At 42.6% G+C, this 23,287-nt stretch overlaps 3 protein-coding genes across 5 annotated transcripts in view; 1 reads left to right on the top strand and 2 right to left on the bottom strand.

Annotated features, from left to right (window-relative positions):
* Positions 1–23,287, bottom strand: part of LOC126561809 (neurobeachin) — a 289,107-nt gene that overhangs the window by 39,669 nt on the left and 226,151 nt on the right. The window lies entirely within an intron of this gene.
* Positions 1–23,287, top strand: part of LOC126556760 (uncharacterized) — a 79,270-nt gene that overhangs the window by 320 nt on the left and 55,663 nt on the right. For all 3 annotated transcript variants that reach the window (XM_050212239.1, XM_050212248.1, XM_050212257.1), the window contains exons 2-5: positions 139–491; positions 610–1,569; positions 2,153–2,305; positions 2,392–2,469. In XM_050212239.1, the coding sequence (XP_050068196.1) occupies positions 139–491; positions 610–1,569; positions 2,153–2,305; positions 2,392–2,467 (1,542 nt within the window). In that variant the 3' untranslated portion in view covers positions 2,468–2,469. The remainder of the gene's footprint in view (positions 1–138; positions 492–609; positions 1,570–2,152; positions 2,306–2,391; positions 2,470–23,287) is intronic.
* On the bottom strand, positions 8,589–22,517 carry LOC126563377 (ectopic P granules protein 5 homolog). The gene is made up of 14 exons (XM_050220016.1): positions 22,497–22,517; positions 21,561–22,324; positions 18,752–20,108; positions 18,344–18,681; positions 16,506–17,361; positions 15,890–16,425; positions 15,026–15,152; positions 13,943–14,932; positions 13,220–13,384; positions 12,703–13,138; positions 10,661–11,411; positions 10,219–10,557; positions 9,266–9,613; positions 8,589–9,192 (listed from the first exon to the last, which is right to left on the bottom strand). The coding sequence occupies exons 1-14, from the start codon at positions 22,515–22,517 to the stop codon at positions 8,589–8,591; spliced, it is 7,632 nt and encodes a 2,543-aa protein (XP_050075973.1).

Below are 23,287 nucleotides of genomic sequence, written 5' to 3'. Positions count from 1 at the left end.
TGCCAGTAGATGAACTGAAGTCGTCTTCGGTGTCGCGAAAGGTTGCTGAGCTGCTCAGTTTATCCACGTGTTCCATCCAAGTTTTAACGTGTTTTTTTTTGGGGCGAAATTTTAACACTCATTTCCAATCGCACGCAGCAAGCACTCACCGGTATGACCAAGGAGGAGCTGATGAAGTACGCGAACGATCCGTTCTGGGTACGGTTGCGCTGGCTGCTGTTCGTATTGTTCTGGGCATTGTGGGGTGCCATGCTGCTCGGTTCGTTCTACATTATCTATGACGCGCCAAAGTGTGCTGCCCCAGTGCCGTTAACCTGGTGGCAGGAAGGTCCGCTCGTTGAGCTAGACGGTGAACAGTACGCGGAGCAGGTGGCCGAGGTGGAACGGTACGGTGCAAAGGGTGTGATCTATCATCTGCCGGCGGACGAAACGTACCTCATCCATACGGCTGCCGTGCAGGGCAAGGTGAAGCAACTGGTCAGCACGTTCGGGTATGGTGTTCATAATCAATTTAACCTTGAATAAGAATTTCTTCACCGGCAACTAGCGCAATATGAATTGTTTGACTCAATTGGCTCTTTCAATCTTCTTTTTGTTCGCTTCTTGTAGCACCAAAAACATCAAGGTGGTTGTGGACATTACGCCCAACTTTGTCACCAAAACCGATGCACTGTTCCAGGAAGCGCTCCAGCAGCCGGACAGTGCCGCCCACGCGGCATTTGTTTGGCGTGAACCCGGTCTGAAGCCTCCGAACTGGCTGTCCATTGCCGAGGAAGGCAGCGCATGGAAGAACGCATCCAACAACCAGTACGTACTGTCCCAGTTCGGGCCAGATCGGTTCGATCTGCAGTTCGGTGAACCGGTGGCCCGCGACAAGTTGAAGGCAACGCTACGCGCACTGCTCGAGCTGGGCGTACGCGGCGTCCGATTAGCAAATGCGAAACATCTTCTGATCAACCGCGACGGTGGTGACGAATCGCCGATGAATCTGGAAGAAGCGGATAAATCACTTACGCACACAGACTATGGCTTTTGGGCGCACAAGGAAACGACTTATCGTGAGGGTTTGGGCGAACTGTTCCACGAGCTTACCGAGCTGGTGCACACCCAGACAGACGGCGATGGATTCCTGTCCGTGACGGAGGATATTCTACGGCCGGAAGTGTTCGCCACTAACGGTACGCTACCGATTGATGCTCCACTGTACGGCAATATTGAGTTCGATCTGCGCGAGGAAAGTGGTCCGGATGTGGCCAAAAAGCTGCGCCACGATATCGAAAATGCGTACCGGACGATCAACGGGTACAAGGCGCTCGGGGAGTCGGAAAAGCCTTGGCTACAGCTGCGATACAATCGTGCCTCGCTGGAGCACATACCGGCGTCCGAGTACAGCGTGTTCCACTTCCTGCTGCCCGGTGTACCGGTCTTTCCGCTCGACGTACTAACCAAGGGTAACGTGTCGCAGGAGAGTGTCGAAACGTTGGAAAAGTTCCGTGCGACACCATCGTTCCAGCACGGCCTGTTCAACGTGTACAACGATGCAAACGTGTCGGCGATCGCTTATACGCGGTAAGAAGCGCACTACCACATATCTATTGTTTTACACAACCCCATTGTGAACCCAATATTAACTTATTAATCGTATTTGTAACGTATTTCATCTATCTGTAAATTGCTGCTGTCGATACTGCTACGATACGCTAACACACATACTCATACTAATACAATATCCCCTATTCTGCTCGTTAACAGCTACATGTAAGTGATTTTTCCTCTGAGCTATATTATCCTTTATTTCAATGACCACTTAAAACCTGGGTATGTTTTGCATTTTTATTTTACAATAATATTTTGAATATTATAAGAAATGAATGGAAATTTTTTTTTCTATCATATAGCAAAACAACAGATTTTTGTATATGTTTTGAATATGCTTTGAATACTATTTTCAATGTATTCACCTATTATTTAATAATAGTGTTGGGAAAGTTGATTTTTAGTTGGTTGGAGGTGGTTATAGACGTAAGGATGTATTCTTGGTCATTGAAACGAAGGTTAATCGAATCGTTTATAGATGTTAATTTTGTTCCTAACCTTAAATCTTTTTTCGACTAAACAAAGCGACTAATCGTACAGCGTTTCTTTTCTGTAGATTAAAATCAGGCAATCCGGGATACTTTGTCGTACTGAATCTCGCCCAAACCGAACAGCGTACGCTCGACTTCAGCGGTATCGATGGGATCGGCAGTGAGCTGACGGTCGTACTCACCAGCCAGAATTATGCCGTCCCGAACGTCGGTGTAAAGTAAGGCGTTGTCTTTTTTTTCAATTGCATTTTACTAGAAATAACAAAAAATAACGAACCTTTTTTCTCCCCTTTATTTCTAACAGGACTAAGGTACCGGTTGACGCAGTACCACTGTCACCGAGGTCGGCCCTGGTCGCCACCTACGTACCGACGAAGTAATTTGTTGGTATTGGCTCTTAAAATGTGCATCGTTGCGTCTAGACAACGACGCATCGGAGGAAACATCCACTATTTTCGCTTTATCCCCATCTACTGCTGAACACCGCACTGCTATCGGTTTAAGCTAGCACTGTGTGTACTCCTTTGCCTACTACCACGCCAATCGGTGGTATCACGGCAAATCGACGACACGGTGTTTTACGTACGCCAATGGCAGTAGTAACCAGTAAGGGGGGTTATTCTATGCTTCAATAAAATATGTATCGTGAATTCATTGCACATATTTTGCGTTAAGTTCATTGGGATAAAGTTCCAGAAATCCGAAATTTGAAGAGGCACATGTAAATTAAAAAAAAAAACAAAATCCGGTTTTCCTAGTCCTTCCACAGGGCCAGAACATAATTATCACCTTGTTTTCTGCTTGGCTTGGCTGCCTTGACTGGCCTACCAGGTCAGGAATAGATTTATTGATACCACGTAGTTGGATAGTCAGTCCTAACTACGGAGGGACGGTCTACGGAGACGTATGAGGACCGCCTGTACCACCGGATCACCTTCTTAAAGTGAATCCCGTATAAAAGGACAGCCTTATACCCTATGGTCAGTGTGTGGAAAGCTCTTTCATTTGCAGCGGAATTTGGGGCAAATGTGCCATAGAGGCAAGTGGGCCACCTAGCTTTTTTCAGTAAAAATTCAGCTGGCGACCAAGTGAATATGCAGAGTTGTTCGTATTTGTAAGTAGATATAGTGTAACAAATTTCGTAAATAAAAGTCAATTTTCTTACTTAAATCAGCTTGTTTTTTACTGATCCACAACATCTCAATGTTGTGCAATCTTATAATATTTTAACCAGTTAAAATAAGCTCTCAAAACACAAAGCCACAAAATATTTTTAAAAAAACTATGAATTGCATGATATACTTGAAAGCGATTAATTTTTCACAACAAAATTCTAAATTTAAAAATAAAATAACTTTTGATCGCACTCAGGGCCGCGACTAGTTTGGGCAAGAGTGCCACAAACTTTTCACTGATTTTAACGATAGTTGAGGTATACAAACGTAAAACTGTTGTTTAAAAACACGTGATCTCAATTCCGGATTGGTATTAACATCCCGATCGATCTCACATGGGATTGAATCCCCAGAATCAGATTCTTATTTTTTCATTAGTAGTTCAGAGAGAAGCAGGATGGTGTGTGTGCTTGTAAGCACAATTAGTTTCCAATAAAAGGTGGCCAAGGGTTAGAATGGATTCGACAGATCCATGACCGAAAGCAACACTTCTATGACACGAACCTCTTTAGAACACGAAGTTACACCGATAACACACACGTGAAATGCTAGAAGCGCCGTGAGCTAAATCCGAATACCAGTAAGGAACTATGTGCTGGTCGTTATGAAACTATTTTTTAAACCCATAAAACGGAGGAATTTGTGAACCATATTTCCTGCAGGTCATAGGAATTAAACATCTGAACTGATATTTAATTGTTATATAATTTTCGATGATTTTAACTAGATGGACCGTTTTGCACCGTATGGATGGCTATTGAAATGCACCTACCGGTTCGAGACTTCAGGGCACGATGTGAGAAGGAGATTCTACGATTGTTTGATTCACCTGCGTCCCATAGACTGTACGCACACTTGCTCGGCTCGGAGAACAAAATAGTGCAAAATGTAGTAGCTTTTCCAGCCGTGTTTGAAATCAATTGCCGTAATGGGTGAGCAACAATAGCATACGGAATCGTTTGTATGAAAAATACCAAGTTATAACTCGCACGAACACTTCCTATCTTCATGCAATGACGAAATCTATTAAGAACTTCAACGCTTACAAACATAGAATTAGGTTTAATATGGCTTATGGGTAGAAAATGTTAGCAAACAATCAAACCCCAAACCCGTAACTCTACACAGATACAGAGTTAGCTGTTTGTTAGTTAGTATAATTTATTATACTACACTTGAACAGAACTATTCACCACCGATATCAGCGCTAGTCTTCTGGGTAGATTGATCCAGAACACAACTGTAGAAAGATGAGAAACAAAAGTTACTTTTACTGGTAACACTTTAGCTCAGTGGGATTCTGGGCTCCATTTTTACCTGGTGACACATTCAACTGATCGACGGAGACACCCAAAATGGCACTGGCTCATGGCAAGTCACCGTCATCGTTAAGTGAAGACGAATAATAAGCCTCGACCATGGATAGAGGCGCCAAATCCTCCTGTGATAAGTCCCCAACATCAGTAGCATCTGTTAGTGGCGGCAAATTTCCATTTTCGTCCATCAACATTCGATCGATCCTTTCGCGCAGGTTTCGTGTTATTTCAATCAATTCGTCTGCAGCTGTCAATACATTCTGCCATTTACGCTGCTCGTTAGCAGCGTGCGAAAATGGCTCATTTCCAGCATCGGTATGGCGAGTCAGTGGTCCCCGCGAACTTCCAATGCCGTCTAATGTAGATGACCCGATTTCCTGTGCGGTTGATGTTTCCGGCACGCTACCATCATCCGTTAAGATTGTTTTGATCCTTTCTTTTAGGTTTCCCGTTTCCTTCGCCAGAGCGGCTGCAGTTTTGATTACGTTCTGCATTTTATCCTCGTACATTGTTGCGCACTTATTTCAATATTGACTAGCGAACTGTAAACTAGACGCTTGTCTGCAAAGGCATTTCGAAGTTCTTCCAAATCATTCCCATCGTAACCATGGTAACAAGTGGTATGCGCACATTGAGATCGAGCAACTAGGATATCACAGAAACATACTTCGATGTGCCTACTTCGTTCCACGAGAGAATTTGTCCGCGGCCCCTTACAGTAGGTTCCTAATACCAGGCCCCTTATACGTCATTTTGCCGATTTGCCGTTATGATCATTTTGCCAAAATTAACCGGAAGTTTGTAGCTGGCCAGGATATCTAGGGCATAAAGCAGCATCTAAGAAAAAAAAAAAACGAAAAATGGTTTCAAATGAAATATCTTTAAATGAATGATGTTGCCTTGGTTGATTTTTACATCAGAAAACTGAATATCCTTGGTTTGGCAGCAAACGGAAAGTGCTGGACTGAGATGCTAGCAACCGAGCAAAGTGATCCACCTCTTCCGGGTGTGATGTTGTTCTGGTCGATCCAACGCTTCCGGGAGTGATATTGTGCTGGTAAGAAAATAAAACATGAATCAAAGACTGAATTTCCAACAAAACATCCCCTACACACTGGCTCTACCTTGCTGCTGAGCAGATCCAGCCTTCTTTCGTCATATAGTGGACAGGAGGTTTACTGGTTTATTGGTGCACCCCGACCAAAAACTCCTTGACGGAAAGATTATCCTGCACGAGATTTGTTTGGTTCATAGGGGCTGATTGTTGAAGAATTACAGTGTACTGGATCGGTAGCTTAATAGGAACATCCGTATCGATCATCCGAGATCCGTATCCACTAACCATAGTTGAAACGCTTGAAAAGAGGCTATAAAGTAGAGACAGAAGGTTGTAAAGAAAGTATGACTATGGAGACTCCAGACTGAAGATTCGTATGTAGAAAAAGCAACCCATTGGATTTCGCGACCAGGACTATGTTCTTCCGCGATCTTGACTCCTGCCTGTCGGAACCAGTTACGGCCTTCCGGAACCGTCTGCAACCATCGAAACTGTCCAAAATCGAACATCAAAGGAATCACACGTGCCGGAACCGGACCGGAACCGTGGTTGCGTTCCAGAGAATCCATCACTACTGTGCATGACAGAGTGATAATAACGACAGAGTTTCCAGTTTCCAGTGCGTACGTGATGACCTCGTTTTTTCTATGCTATCTTTGTTGCGTCAGCACAAGATTTTCCGAAACATCTGAACAACAAAAACCAGGAAACAACAAGGAAACAAGGAAACATTGCACTTACCGCAATATTCACAGTGCTTCTCCGTCCGTTTCCTGCAGACAATGTTTTGCACCTGCAGCTCCAGATTGCACAGCATTTGCTTCATCTTCTCCATCAGTCCCTTATCGTGACCGTACAGCGCTGAACACGGCACTTTGAACAAATCCGGCGAATCGGAACAGAAATCGTTCTCCTGGAAAAACAGTAGATCGATCACAAACCCAGTTTCGGCCCCAAACCCGTCTCCAGTTCCAGCTGTGGTGTTCAATGCCAACGTAAGACAATCCCTCGGCATACTAGCACGGGGCAGACTATTATCGACCAGAGCGGATGTTGGCTATGTTTTACCACTGAAAACAACTAAAGTGTATAAAAAACCAGGGACGTATGTGTTTTTATCACTTGAAGAACAAATAAGTACTACCTTAAAGAATGGACGAAATCGGACGCCCAGCACAGTCCAAGCATCCAAATGGAAATTGGGTCATTAGCCGCAGTAGCTTATCACTGGTGCTTCTAATTTTTATTTCCTCTAAAAGAAAACAAAACGACTTGTTCTTTGCTAAATCATTCCTACTAAAGTACTAATACTACTAACTACTGAATATATGCGTAAACACACGCGTTCGATCTTTTCAGTTGTTTTCTTCAAAAACCGTTCTAAACCTACCGTTCAGCCATGGTCAAACTACCGATTGAAATGTTTCAAAAGACTTTTTACACCCGGAATTGAGTATTTTCATATTTATCGTCATTTTCTATATAACCTAAACTTTTAATCTCTTTTACGATAAATTGGTCGTGTTTTTCTTCTAATTTACCGAAGAAAATAAAAAGAAGGCAGTGGAGATGCTGCTAGAAAATGTTACAATAAAACCAACCCACGATACCCACCACTACCCGCAATTCGACACTGACAAATCGATAGTTAGTTAGTTTGTTAGTTCTATTTAATATAATCCATTCGAACATAATAATTTTCCACCAACATTGATTATTGTCTCTTGCGTACTTCTGTCTGGGATACCGATATAGAAGGAAGCTGTAGGAAGATACGAAAAACGTGCGCTCATTACTTGGACAGTTAACACACATTCACACAAAAGTACTATTGGCTGTCGCTTCATTTTCACCTGTTGATCCAATTGCAGACAGCGGAAATGGCAATAATTCGTTTGATGCATCGGCATCTTCATCAAAATCTGGATACTAGGGGGATTCAGTCGAATGACAAACCCACCGAGGCTGGTGTTGCCCAATCAGTCTTCAATAACCAAAATGTAAGATATTGGATTATCTTGCAATTGATTTCCCGGTTGTTCCGGCACAGTTCCTTCCGACTCCTGTTGTTCTGCCGTTAGCGTACGCACAACTATAACATTGTAGTGAGTTGTATCCAATGGTATTAGCTCTTCAACGGTCTCATCTGTGAAATCATCGACAATATCGTAATCCTCTTCGATGTCAATTTCTTCATCTCCGAATTCATCTTCTGGTGGGAAGGGAATATCTTCAACTATATCTGATTCTCGCTCCTTCGCGGGATATTTGTTAATGTCGAACTGCATGACGGTACGAATGTACCGTCAATTGCAAACTGACGCTACCAACTTAGATTAAGGAGCATCTCATCCAAACCATCCAATGTTACCATGGTAACAACATCCTGGGCAATGCGTATAAGGCGCGGAATACATGATGAAATAACTTTCTGTAGTAGCTTAAAATTAGCTTCTCGTGTTAGGTCAGGAATGGTGGATGGACCCTAAACACAACACAAGCTCTCCAATGGAGCTGGAAATTTTGATAAAAATGCGAACGTCGTTGCGTGAAATCGGGGAGGATGTTAAAAGCTTGCAACACTATAGTGATCGGACCGAGTTTTATCGTCGCTGGAGCGATCTTGACAACGAGCTGTAAATGCGCATCACGCGCAACATTTCGACTCGACTGAAGCAATGATTGAAGTGTGACTACAGGAAATATTTTGGATCGTCCTCGAAGAAATGATAACGACGGGACAGTAAACGTTTCAGCTTCTTAGTAAGGACTTCCAGTGTGCGTAATCCAAATCGAAATGGTAGGAAAGTGATAAAAAAGGTTAAGTTTGTTGCTTTGTGTTCGCCTTTATTAGTTTAGTTGTACGATCGGGTGCTATGTACAACACAGAAAATAACAAGAAAATTCAATATGATTGTTACAGAATGGAATGGACAAGCCTTCAGAGAAATTTTTATATTCCTCCCATATCACCAATAATCGCTTCCTGTAGAGTGTTGAGGAAGGGTTCTGCTAGACTATCTAATACAACTATAATATCTTTGGCTTGTTGTAAGATTTGGTGCGGTAGTTCCCGCTCGCCACCGCGAGTACCGACGATCGCATCAATGATCCGGCTTTGGTGCTCTTTATAGACAGACGCACTGCACGCGGATTTAAAATGTTCCATAGCCGTTGTGGCAATTCTTTGGCGGGAAGCACGTTTTTCCGGTGCGATCAGTAGTTTTTTAAGCGTAAATGGTTCGGTGCTCCCGTCAGCATCGCTGTAATCGTCCGTTTCGGAGCTCTGTTCGGGTGGTGTGCGACGAGCATAGGCATCGGCCAGCAGAGCAGCAAGCGCGTAAGCAATTAAACAATGGGAGGTACGCGAACCTTGAGCTTTCTCCTTGCCGAAAATTTTCTTAAGGACTCCCAGCATCCAGAATGTGTTGTTCTCACTTACGTCACCAAGCAGACCGATCACGGTCCGAATGGTTTCGTGCGGTTCCGGCTGTACCGAGAGAAGGGCATAGATGATCGAGCACCAGAACGGATAAAGCTGACATTCGACCGGTTCCCTGCAAGATGTGCAAATGAAAACACAGTTATCATTATTCGGCAACTTTGACGAGGTGTTTGTGTAAGACTTACAAGACTTGCATCTCAAGACTATTCAACACTCCGCGCTGGGCTACGGGGTCACCACGTGTTTGGTGCCAGCGGTGCAAGAAATATAATTCTAAGCACAGAGTTAGACTGTGCTGGAACAGCATTTCAAACTGCCAGCGATCAATCGTCGTGTGGCCGATAGCATGCAACGCCTGCAACCATGACACGTCTGACCGTGAGCGCAAATAATGACTAAGGGCCGATTCGAGCAAGCGCATCCAATGTTCGGTAGGGCTGTCCAGCAATTTGGCCGATTCGAATACGCAGCGTATTAGGAGCGGTGAGTTGGTATCGTTTTCTAGCATGGCAATTAGTTCATCTACAAAAAGGCTGCAGGAGAGAGAGAGAGAGATAGAGTGGGAAACGATTAGAAAGATTTGGATGCTAACGTATTGAAATTCTGGGGCTGCCCCCGGTGATGATGCGATTACGGCGCCGGCACTGCAAGGTACAACCTTGCAAGGTCGTGTTCACAATGCACGGCAGGGTACAGTTACCGAATATATGCTACAAAAGTTTGAAGAATCCTATGTAACTATAGTTATATCAATATAGCAGATAAAATCCGTTGTAACAGAAATGAGCATTGTTAACAAAATCTTAATTGTACACCTAAACAACTATGCTTTTATGGGAAATATTTACTTTGTTAAAACTTATAAAAATATACGTATATATATATACAGGTGGCCGGAATGGTTACGAATGAATTAGAATTAGATAGAATTCTTATTGTAGAGATAGGTGTTAGAAATATAGATTTTAGTAGCGCCAGAGGACACCGATCCAGAAACCTGTAATATTTGCTCGTACACGAACAGACAGTGTTATAAGAATCCCTATAAAGCTTCTAGATAATTAGCCTTTTCGGACAGTGCTTGCCTGCACCAGAACAACAAGCAAACAAGAGATCAGATAGCTTAAGCATACCGTACCTTAGCGTGCTCTCAGTTTGCCACTTTTTGATGCTCGTTAACAGTTCCGCCATCATGGCCCGGGCCTCGATATCCCGTGGGTTGTCGGTACCCATGTGTTGCTGCTGCTGCGGCAGACCTTCCAAGACCGCACTTATCGCAGTAAGCAGTTGCTTGAAAGCACCGCTCAACTGTAGCCGAACATTTTCCACTTCCTTACCACCACCCGACACACGCCCTGCGTTCATAAGCATTCGCACGATGACACTAATGTGTAGTTTGCGCTTCAACAACTGCATACCTCCCGGCACCAATCGATTTGCTTCATTGATACGCATTCCTGCAACAACCTCCAGAAATCTGCGTTGGGAAGAATGCGATCAACATGTTAGACGTGTAAAAAATAAAGCACTAGCAATACAAAGCAAAAACAATTTAAAAAAGCATTGATTCATTCTACTACCTGATCAGTGCGTCATCTAGCTCACGGCACGGTGCCTTCGTTGTGCGTAACATACTGCTAGCGTCCCCGGTCATGACGAACCAATCCAGTGCCGGGGTAAGTTCCGCAACGTGTAACGATTCCCACGTCAATCCCGCGAAATACTGCAGCAACTGAACCATTGCCGCGCGCACTTTCACATCCGAGCGTATTACCGGTTCGTACGCTAACCGTACACAGATAGCTAATGTTGCAGCGTGCGTTCGTTGCAACCACACGGGCAATGGACCATGCTCAGCGCCCATGGTCCAGTTACAGCGCACAAACACACACGCAAGCAGCTCATGACACTCCGGGGTGTGATGTTCGAACAGGAAGTGCATCCGCTCTATCAACATCTCGGACGGTTGCAAACGATCCCAGGGAAGATCCAGTACGAGTGTGTTTAAGACGTAAAGGGCGGATATCATGATGCGCGCATTGACGAACCATTCCACATACCAGTGCAGGAAGTACAGCAGAATTTGGCTGCCATGATCCGTGTCGGCGTAAGCGACCAACACCTTCTCGAGTGCGTATTCGACCGTCTGGAGCAGTACGCTAAACATCCACTTGGCATTATCGTTGTTGGCATGTCGATTGGATGATTCTTTCGGTGACGACGGGTGATTTGAACTGAATCTGCCCTGTTGTAGAACAGGCGTTTCTGCATCGTATGGTATAACCCACGGTTCAAACATGCGATACACAGCCGGCAACAGATGTTCTTGTACTAAAACAACACACACGTAAGAGGCGTAACACAATTATTAAAACAAATAACGATTTGAAATTGTTAAGAAACTGTGAAGAACTACAGTCAATGAGAGTCAATTGGAGTAATTGCGTGGTTTAGGCTGTGTAATCTACGAGCAAAATTCCCATAAGTCATAAAACAAGTGGACTCTTCGAATGGATTAACCTTCGTTTCAATGACCAAAAATACACCCTATTTCTACAACCACCTATATTCGGGTAGGTCATAAGGCCGAGGGCCACGAGAGAATTCAAAATTTGTTATCCAACTAATAAAAATTAGTGTGAAATTAAAAAAAAAATCTTGTATTTAGTTTTTGTTTTCATAGTTTGTAACATCTATATTTAAAGTAGCTTATCAATCACACTTTTTGTATGAATATATGTATTTTTCGTTCGATTGAACCTAATTTTTTATTGCGTAAATGTGAGAAGTAAACAATAACCATTCAAATAAGTCGTACTGTTGTTACTTCTTTTTACTTTCTTTTTTTTCTTACAAAGTCATGTAGTCAATTTATACAGACAATGTAAATAGCCGAAGGAGTGTCGGATAATCATTGTCAAGTTGTTGTTATGGTTCCAAATAATTCAAACGATAAGCAATTATGCAAGCAAACGTAAATGAAGTATCGGTATGGCGATTATGCATTGAATCTCTTTTAAAACAAGCTCTCACGTTACAAAAATTGACTTTTCAGCTGGAAAGTAAAGCGATGGTTCAGTCATTCTTAAAGCCAAAAAAGGGACAGAATATGCAAAAATTTGTAACATAATATGATCATTATGAGATAATACAAATAGTTTACAGCTCTAGAAATGAACATAGGATTTTTTAACTCACAACTAAATGTTATAAGCCCGACAGAAAATAGTGTCTTCTTTCTTAAAAATTCCCTGCAAATACGACGAGCAGCTCAAAATGAAACACTGAACACTGAAGCAAAATATATGACCTACCCGGGGTTATAGAAAAAAAAGAAATAATAAATTGAAAATTAAGTTAAAAGCTTATTTTAAAAAATACAAAAATGTGCTTTTTTCCTATATGATAGAAAAAATGTTTTTCTATGCATTCCAAAAAGTTTCAAGCTGATAGCTCCCTTAATATTAAATGTTATTGGAAAATAAAAATGCTAAAAATACCCAGGTGGTCGGTCATTGAAATAAAGGTTAACTCGTTGGATATCATGGGCGCTCCCACTACACTTCAATGAGATCAAACAATGTTTAATAACTAATGAACTACAACATAGGACACTACTCACCAGCTCGGATCCGATTGTCTTGCATGCCGGTAGTGAGAAAGCTGTGTGACAATAGGCCTAGCAGCATGCCTAATACTTCCACGTACGCACCGTGCCGTTTGTACATACCGTTCCAAGGGTACGCAATATCACGCTGCCGTGCAAAGTGTTCCGTTACGGTCACGATTACTAATTCCAACACTTCGAAGCTTAGCACTGGTTCAGTGCAGTTCACTTCGGCGAATTGGCGATGTGCTTGGCACAGGGCACTGTCCTCCATTGATATCTGCAGGTCAGGAAGATTGGCCCGAGAACGGAGCACATTCAGCAGCCGGAGCAACATCGTCGGAGGTAGTGTCGGCCATTGGGAGTAAGCGTTTAACGTGTGCTGCACCATTTTGCCGAAATTGTCCGGGAATTGGTAACTGGCAAAGATTTCCAGATGGGATAGTAAAATCTAAAAAAAAAAAATTAAACGAAAAACGGGTTAAGCTAATATTTATAAACGAATATGAAGAATTCTGGGAACAACTTTTACATGGGAGAACTGTACATCCAGCTCGGTTTGGTCAACGGAGCGCGGTGGACCGACGCTATCAGCCGGGCGTGATTTGTACATGCCAAGCATAATCAGGCTGGCAAACTGATCCACCTCATCCGGAGTGATACTGTGCTGCTGCTTGAGCCACTTGGATAGATGGAGCTAAAAGAAATATGTATACAGTAAGCAATACATAAAGTTTAAATTTATGGCAAAACAGGTTGGTAGATAAGTTGTAGTCCATGTGTGGTTGCGGCACAGCAAAATGAATTAAAATTGTTGTAAGTTTTGGCTAACCTTATACGTGTGTTTTCACACACGTATGTGAATTTGATAGCTATAAGTTAATAGCTATAATAGAGTGCCGCGAAAGCTCACAATCGACCAGAAACAACAACGGGTGGTTTGAAACTTTTAAACCGAATTTTTGTGTCAATATATGACGATGGACGATACAATAGGGAACACACAATTTTCTATTCGCAGACTAGAATTGTAATTGAGCTTCAATGATGAAGTAATTGCTAAAACAGAGGCCTATTGTAAGGCCTAGCGACAAACTATATTTTTAAAATAGGTACGAACAGATAATAGATCACTCTAAGCACTGCTTCACTTTCGAAGGCAATTAAGTTGAGCAACAAAAAATCCTTTTATCGTGGTTAGGACTAAGACTTATCTACCCACATGTTCATATAGCATATCCCTCCTGGTTTCTACCTTGTTGCCGAACAGATCCACAAATATGCTTCGTTCGAGATTGCCCGACTTTTGCTTAACCAGCTGACCGTACACCTTCATCAAAGGACGAACCGGTATGTGACTATTCTCCAGCATGGCAACGATCACGCTGGACGGTTTCCGGCCGTCTTCTAGCGCACCCGCAAATATCTGTCCAACCTCTTCCAGCATTATGTTAAAAAAATCGCTTCGGTACGTGTCCAAACCTAGCCGCACCGCAAACGTTAACGGCGGCTCGAAGTTCGCATCAGACACTTCGTGCAGCAGCGTGCGTATCATTGCCCGGATGGCTTCATTCAACGTTTGGGCCGACGCTCGATCAATCTCCGAGCAGTAATCCATAAACAGACTGTTCCCCAGCTCCCGCAACATTATCGTGTGCTTCATTATGTAGGGTGGAACGTTAATCATTTGGTTCAGGAACGCTTCCAATGCTACCAGCCGAGCTTCGATACAAGTATTTATTTTTGTATCGATTGCGACACATTTCGAGCGCACCATGATTGTTGCTGCACCGGAACAGATCAGCATGTTGCACTTAACCTGGTGCTCGGTCTCCATGTCCTCGTTGACGTACAGTTGCTGGTACAGCTCGAACAGCTCATTTTGACGTATTTTTAGTTCGTTCTTCATCGGTAAGTACGTTTTGTCGATGTGCTGCTTTATGATCCGTACACACTCGGTGATGCGCTTTACTCGTCCCATCGGTGGTGTTTTTAGCGCATCGGCAAGATCTTTCAGTTCGGTCCGATGCTCCGACACGGGTATCGGTAGTGGATCGGTGTAACTGTTTTCCAGTCGGCGTTTGATTGCCTGAGTTGGTGGTAGCTTGATAGTGGCACCGCATACAGTTTTATCCTTCGCCGACGAGTGATGCGGAAGTACACGGTAAAGATTGTGCCACCCTTCAATCATCATACGGTGGACTACCCGGAGGATCTGCGTATTTGTGCACTCCGGCCAAAATATCTCGATAAAGAAAAATAATAAACATTATCATTTGAGCTCGATCATCTTTTTGAGATGATTATGGATGAAGATAGTATAACAATAACAACTTACCTCTAAACCGTAAAAGATTGATTCTAGTTGTTCTGTGGCGTATTGTTTGGGTAGCTTGATTGGAGCATCATCATTTATTTGATTGAGATCTGTATCGACTAACCATAATTGGAACGCTTTTACTAGGCTATAAAATAGAGACAGAGGGAAGTAAATACGTTATGGGGTCGCCGCCTACTACTTTATACACCAGATTCAAGAGGTAGATGCTTTTAAATAGATTAAGTAAAAATCGCTTTCTCAAACTTTTGCACAAAGTTTCTTCAGAAAGTGAAATTACATATGTTACACTATTGTGTGACAAACGCCATCCACTGGGATCCAGTAGAATCGATCAGCTAGTGGAAAACATTTTAAAAACAATGGAGGAACGAGCGAACTACGGGAGCGAAGGCAACTCGACTTGTACACTTGTAGGACCTAACGTAAGGAGATATGCGTACGAATAGAATATGCGTGCTAGGTAGAATGTGTACGCACATTATACCTGAAATTGTTCGCACAGTATACCTGAAATTCATGACGAATGAAAATGGTTTGTAATGGTACAGTGTGACCCCAGAAACGATATTAAACAAAATATCATTTTCCCGGGTTTTCTGAGAAATTCCCGATTTTCCCGGTTGAGTGCTTGTATATAGCGCAATCTACATATAAGGAGCCATCCTTATTTGCTATTTAATCGGGCCTGTTTTCAGTGCGTACGGTATTATCTCGTTTTTGCTATCTTAATTCTAGGATTTAACTAATCGTTCAGTTAATGTATCATCAAATAAATTGTTCATTCGTTACCGTTTACACAGTGAGAGTAGACGCTACACGTTGGACAAGAAAAACCAATGAAAAAGGGAACATTACACTTACCGCAACATTCCCGGTGAATCTTCGTTCGTTTCCTGCAGAAAATGATAATGCAGCTCCAGTTTGCACAGCAACTGCTTCAGCTTTTCCATCAGCCCCGAGTCGTGATCATACAACCGATCGGCAACACCGTGCACCTCGTCCCCAACGTCGGTAACACGCGTCAGCAGCAAGGTGAAAAATAATTGCCACAGCCCCAAATACAGTGGATGTTCAGTGTTTGCACGCAGTAAATAGCGCGCCACTTTGAACAACACCAGCGCATCGGCTGTGGGACAAGAATCCTTGCCCTGTACACACGTCGTCGCCATTACCTCGCGCAGTGCCGCATCTATCTTGATGGTTCGATTTTTCTTCAGCATGCGCAACAATTTCAACCACAAACCCGTCTTCTGTTCCAGCTGCTGATGTTCAATGCCGAAAACGAGCAATGCCAAAGCAACACAATCGTTCGGCAGTTTGCCGTACAGTAGCGGTGGCTCGGTGCCGACAATTTTCGACCAGAGTGAATGTTGCTTATGTTTTACTACTGCAATTGACTAAAATGTAAAAAGAAAAAAACAAATTAAACGAATGGAACGTCAGTGTTTTTGTCGTTTTTAGATCAAAGAAATATTACCTCAAAAAATGGACGGAAACGGTCGCCCAGCGCTTTCCACGCATCCGCGTGTCTGAACGAAATGCTGGCCAGTACGTTCATCAATCGCAGCACCTTGACACTGTCGCTCCAATTTTTTATCTTCACTAACCAATCAAACCACATGCAGACGAGCGACGGCGGAGTGGCGTAACCCTGATGCCAGTACATGGCCGCCTGCGAGACTATCATAGATCCCATTTTGCCCATACTAGCCCCTTCCAGCAGTTTCATTGCGAGTGTATGGTGCTGCTCATCGCCAGTTTGTCTTGACCAATCCAGTATGTTATCATTCTCAACCAGTTCCGTGAGGATTCCGATAAATTGATCATTTTTCGCCAGTGCATGAGGACAATCGGTAAACAGGAGGCTGATGAGTTCGAGACAGCGCACTACAACGGTATCGAGATGGTGCACCTCGTACAGTATACGCATCGCTTTCAAGCCTTCCTGACAAAACACTGGCACCCAGTGTCCCATCTTGGTGGACAGTAGCGCGCAAAGGCACGCTACCGGACACTGCTCCTTTATTGCCCTCTGCAATTCTTTCGCGTGCACAGATAAAGGCAAAACCACTTCTTCCACCTGGCTTGGATCTTCTAAGAACCGTCGTATGTTCTGCATCGGCTGATCAAAAGCATGTATATGTAGCTGCAGCAACAGAAACAGACAACGCTCCTGATAGCTACGGTGTTCGGCCTGTTGTTCCGCAGTAACAGCCACCGATGGCCCACCGCCGTTCGAGTTGTTTAGGACAGGTTGATGCTTTCGATATGCAACAACGATGTTATAAGCTACAATGTTTTGTAGATCCTTCTGTACAGGTACAATAAAGGGACTGCGATTATATGGAAAACAGGATAACAAAAATGGAAAAATAATTAGTAATTGTAAATAGTTGTTTTCAATAAAAGAGGTTTTTACTTGATAATGTAAAAGCATCAATAATTTTGGTAATGATTTCAGATAGGCTGACCAGACGTAATATAAGACAACAAAAGGATATTGTTTACCATTTCTTTTAAAACCATTAGATGACAATCTAGCTTACCCTACAGTACTTCATCTCTGAAGAGTTTACCAAAATCATTGATAATTTTGAATTATCTGCTAGTGCTATGCGTACAGAGTAAGAGTGACTGAGTTTTTTTTTATTTTTCTTCTGAATGATTTAAACAAACTTCTCACAAAGAACTTTTAAAACTCTTTTGAGATTCGAATCACATATAGTGTTAAAACTCCTTTGGCAATCGTTAGTATTAAATTCACTACCAAAGAGTTAATAGACACCAGAGATATTCTAATTGCGAAGAATGTTTAAACTCTTTTGAGGAATCGGTATTATCAAACTCAGGCCCAAGGAATTAATACTCGCCAGAGGGATACGAAATGCAAAGAGTTTTTAAACTCTTCTTTGGGATTTAAATCGCAAAGATTATTTAAAACTCTTTTACAATTCGAGTCAACATAGGGTTTTGTGAAAAATGTTTGCGACTCGAAGCGCAGCGAGTTGTCATAGCTGTTATGAGAGGCGTGACGAGCTACAAGCCCCCTCGGTCATTAAAAGTTAGATTAAGTTAAAGGTGGAAATATGTTGAATATTTTCATAGGGTACCTTAGGATATCGTCATATTTATTTTTATGTTAGGGGCCGCCTTCTGCCTGGTTGTCTCGCGACTCGCAAAAGAGTTGTGAAAATAATTAAATCCCGGTAGGGAGTAAATAAGAGTGAATAATTCCTTGAAAAGAGTTGTTATTCTCATCACTACTGTCAACCGACAAACCCTGTTAAATGATGTTGCCGGTGAATGTGAACGTACCTTGTATCCCCATACTGGATGTACATCAGCAAACCAAGCGATAGCTTATGGTAGATGTGCGTTCGTGGGTATTCTAGCAGCATGTAAATTAATCGTTCATAATTTAGATGGTCCGGACGCCAGCGCATTATCAGCTGCTTTTTGCCACTAAACACCTCCAGCAGTGTGTTGCCCTTCATTTCCCAACAATTGGCAATAGTTTGTCGACGATTCTCATCCTCCAAAGCGAGTGTATTCAGCATAAAGGACAGTACAGACGAGGTCCGTTCCATTAGTAAATGAATTTGATCCTTCATTTCTACAAACACCACCGCGTCCGCTGGTATTGCGGCAAGCAACTAAAATTAGAGAGGAATTTTTTTTGTTATAAATCGGATTTGGACAACTGATACGAAGAACCTTTCTTACCTCAATCAATGTTGCCGCAACGGTAGGTATAAATGTACCATCTTTAGTTGCATCGCGTGTTAGCGCCAAATCGACAAGCGGCTTCAGCAAATTGTACAGATCTTGAGACGATTTCTTTTTTGCCAGCTGTTGCTCAAACTCTTCCATCAGAGTGCAGTTGTTCAGTAACCGGTGGCTGCTTTTCCAATAGTCGAAATCAGGTTTTTCGCGAATGCTTCGATTTACCATGGTGGCATATATCCACCAGCAGGCGCATGTACTTAGCAACCCAAATGGCAGCGTGGACAGATGGCGTGTCAGGGCCACACCACCACCATGAATCAATAGAACAGCACGGTACATGAGCGTATCGAAATGCACCTGTACCACTTCACTTTCTTCTGACTGACGGTTAAGTTTGTGCGCTTGGCGATACAATCGCAACACATCACCCACAAATTTCACTGCATCGTTAATGAGCAGTGCCAACCGTTGGGCAAAATGGCTGTAGCGTGCAATGCCTCTACCGTACATTAGTAATCCTCCGCCCAGTATAGCGATCAGTTCGTTGGAGAACGAGAACAGATGTAAAATGTCCGCCGTGGGTAGATGATCCGGGTTCAGCTGTTCTCCATCCGGATGTTGCGCGTGTTCGATGGTGCGCTGTAGAACAGTGTCGAACAGCCGCCGGAATGGTATTTGATCAAGGAACGCAAGCAAATCACTTTCCTTGATCGGCCGGATCCGTTTATCCGCGCTGCTATCCTCACCATCGCTGTCGACCCATTCGAAATCATCGCCCGCTTTCGCTTCGTTCACTAGTGGCGGTTGATCCATGGTGGCTAGCGACTCGTCTACCGGCACCACGAATGATTGACGCGCGATGATAGGTCGTATCAATACGTGGATGAGCGTAAAAATAGTATGTATTTCAATGTTGGTTAGCGGCTCATTTTGATTCCCAAATGCAAGTGGATGCACCAACACATGGGCCCATGTACCGATCCCTTTCGGGAAGCGTAACAAATGGAACATCAGCCAAACGCGCTCATCAACACTGCCGGCGCGCAAAATACCCGTACCGAGTTGGATGAACCATTTGCGCAAATCTTGCACATACTGGCATTCATCACCCTTGTCGCAATCGCGCTGATGCATCTCGGCGCGCAACGCATTTCCGATAATGCGTAGCTTGCATCGCAACAAGCCCGATTGCTCGTAACCCGGTACCGATGGATCGGATAAGTTCTTCTCCACCATCGCGCGCGTGTAGTGAAGCTGTATCAGTGCTTCCTTTTCCTTCGTTACAAACCGATCGAGCAGCGCGGACAATTCAGCCTTGGCTTCCGTACACCGTTCAACGTTCAGCGTGGCAACCCTGCGTTGGAAATTTCAAATACATTAGTAAATTTGTTGTAAAAGCGTTTATAAACGAAAGCAAGTTTCACTCATGCGAAAATTTCATTTCAGTTGACAAAGTTTCTGTTTTCGTGGTTGAAGAACTTTCAAATGTTGCTTCGTAGATGCGTGAAAAAATCGGAATGAAAACGCTTCTAATGCAAAAAATAATAATACATTTGTTTTATTAATTAACAATATGGAGGAGTGCCGTCATACTCAAATTTAAATCAATAAAAATAAGAGCATACTTTTTTGTATGAAAATATGCATTTCCCGGTTAATAGAACCCATAATTTTTATTAAGTGTGTATTCAATTAAATGTATTTATTTTATTTATCTCAAGTAAGACGAATTGCGTCGTATTGTCATAAATTAAATGTAAAAATTGAATAATAACTGCCAAAATAAGTCTGCGAACTGTTGTTACTAATTTTTACAAAAATCAAGTAACAAATTTATCAGAAAATAATAATAGATAATCGTTCTCAACCATTTGTTAAGGTTCCAAACAATGCAAACGAATTGTATATTGCTCACTTTTGTATAATTCAAGCAATAGCACAGGCACACGTAAATGAAGCAAAAGGCTGGCAAAAGTATTTTCACCCGAATCGGTATGCCGATCATGCATTAAATCTTTTCTAAAATAGGCTCTCCCATTACAAAAATGATTATTCAGCTGCAAATTAAATCGATTGCTTACCAAGGAATGGATTAAACGGGAGGGATTATGCTGAAAGTTTTGATAGAATATGATTATAACGAAGCATTTATCATATTCTATCCATCCTATCCATCACTTCCTAATTCTACTATTCGACACAACAAAAGCCTCGCATTTTAACGGCTGACTCACACAAAATAAATAAGTTTTACAACACAAAGATTGTCAATTTTCAAATAAAAACTGCTGATCACAGATGCAACAATGCTGATCACAGAGAACAATTGCTGATCACAGATGCAAGGAGATTACAGCGTTCGAAATGAAAAATAAAAAGAAGATTCTTTTTTTATGTTATTCGTGTCACAGTAAATAGTTTCAGCTTTCTTGAAAATTTCTTGCAAATATGACTAGCAGGCTTAATGATACGGCAAAATACAAACTCCCATACAAAATGTATGACCTACCCGGGGTACGTGATTATAGAAAATTGAAAATTTGGCAATACGGCGACGTGATACTTAAAAATAAATATATAAAATACATTGAAAATTAAGTAAAAAACGAACTTTAAAATATGCTGAAATCTGCATTTTTGCAATATGATAGAAAAAAATGTTATGTTTTTGAAGTTTCAAGTTGATAGCAACAATAATATTAAAAGTTATTGAAAAATTAAATTGCAAAAGATTCCTGTGTAGGTGTTCATTATTGTAAAGGTTAAAAGTACAGCATTACTGCTGAATTGTGTTGTTCACACTTACCGATTATTCACCGATACGGACAGCAACCGTGAATCGGCACATTGAGCGAACTCGGTGACCTTTGTGTGCTCGATGTCCCAACATTTATCACGCAGGCTAGAAATTTGCGACCGGCTTTCCAACCGCTGTATCATTACATCGCAATAGTAGTGGTACGAGGACCGGTATGCTTGTAGCATCCGCTGTAAATCGCTATCGTCATCGGACGTATTTTTCGCATGCGGACCTTCCGTCGTAATGAACTGACGCTCCAGCCCATCCGCATACCGCCGATAGCGTTCCAAACTTGGCGTGGTCTCCTCAATACACCACTCGAACAGTGCGCTTATACGGGGCGAAAAAACTTCATCTATTACGCATTCGTAATCATCCTCGGGCGAGCTAATTGCACCTTTGGGGGTGATATCCATATTCGAAAAAGTGCTGTCAAATTGCTCGCTACCAATGTTGAGCTCGCGCAAATCCGGATACAGCAGTGAGGGAAGCTTGTCAGAATCACCGCAAATCGGAGCGGTCGGTTTAAAATCAGTCAATAAATCAGTCTCTTCAAGCATTTCATCGCTGTTTTTCGTATCCTCCATCGGTGGTGCGAGTTCTTGCACGGCGTCTGGTAAAATCAATTCTTCAGGCTCGTTCAAGCTAACAGCGGGTCCTGCTTCTTCTGCTGCTGCTTCCGAAAAAGCAACTGGTGGTGGTGATGCTGCTGCTGTTAAAGTCGACGGTTGCTTTTCCTGCTTTTTAGCAGCTTTGCTGCTGCGCTTTTTCTGCAACATTTCCAACGAAAAAGAATAACGAAATTCCGACACGTTCAATGCAGTTGGTGGGCCATTTTGTGTTGAACGAAGAACAAATCGTTACATTTCAACACACACACAGAATACAGAACACGGTCAGTTAGTTTTGGGTTGGCGTTCGGGAAATGCATGTTCTTCTTACCTTTCGCTTAATTTCTTCCATCTCCGACGAAATGTTCCAGGAACGTAGCAAGCACAAGCCCTAGGTTAGGTGTATCCGTGCAGGAAGTGTACTCTCGTAACTACGCGCAAGAAAAGAAAGGCGAATCGAAATTGGTTAATAACCTTTGAACTCTAACGATTCTCGCTTGCTCAATGCATGAGCACAGTACCGCCAACAAGGACCAACTAACAATACTTACGAAATCCCACACCACAAAACGCTGCTCGTACCAGTCGAACAGAAATCTGTTCAGTTTGTATATCATGAAAACCCAATCGTCCAATTGCGCGTTCACCTACTTTCTCACTTCGTCAAGGAACTATGCCTATAACAAAACAAAGCAATGGGCAATGGGTAGAACACGACTTGACATGTTTTGGCGCGACTCACAGGTAAAACCCGAGATACGCCATCAATGCACATATGTTCACTTTACGATGTTTAAAGCCAATGATAATTCATACTTGTTTTTTACCGAGAAAAAAATTGGAACATTTACAACTTTTTTAATTTCAAATATTTACTTATGAAATAAAAATATCATAAATAAGTTATAGGATATGTATGATGTAGCAAAAGTTTCGCTAGCTGCACGATTAGCAATCCCGATCGAAAACGCGTATATCGGGGATTACCTGTACATGCGACGGCGGCAACTCAAGAGTACCAACAACCGCCATACGAAGCACGGATAAAGCGAACGCTGCACAATGACACGGTTTAAACACATTACCGCTTTTTGGTCCTTATTGTAATAACGCAGCGAAATT

Source organism: Anopheles maculipalpis, chromosome X (assembly GCF_943734695.1).
Source record: "Anopheles maculipalpis chromosome X, idAnoMacuDA_375_x, whole genome shotgun sequence".
Lineage (NCBI taxonomy): Eukaryota > Metazoa > Arthropoda > Insecta > Diptera > Culicidae > Anopheles > Anopheles maculipalpis.
The sequence above is the reverse complement of the archived record's forward strand: the minus strand, read 5'-3'. Positions and strand labels throughout refer to the sequence as shown.

What these genes read in the sequence shown, in the direction of transcription:
- LOC126563377 (XM_050220016.1), bottom strand. Translation starts at nt 22,517, where the DNA reads ATGGAAGAAATTAAGCGAAAG. An exon ending in GATTCACCGGGAATGTTGCG is followed by an intron (nt 15,153 to 15,889) that starts GTAAGTGTAATG and finishes TCTATTTTATAG; the next exon opens with CCTAGTAAAAGCGTTCCAAT. An exon ending in CTAGATGACGCACTGATCAG is followed by an intron (nt 10,558 to 10,660) that starts GTAGTAGAATGA and finishes TTCCCAACGCAG; the next exon opens with ATTTCTGGAGGTTGTTGCAG.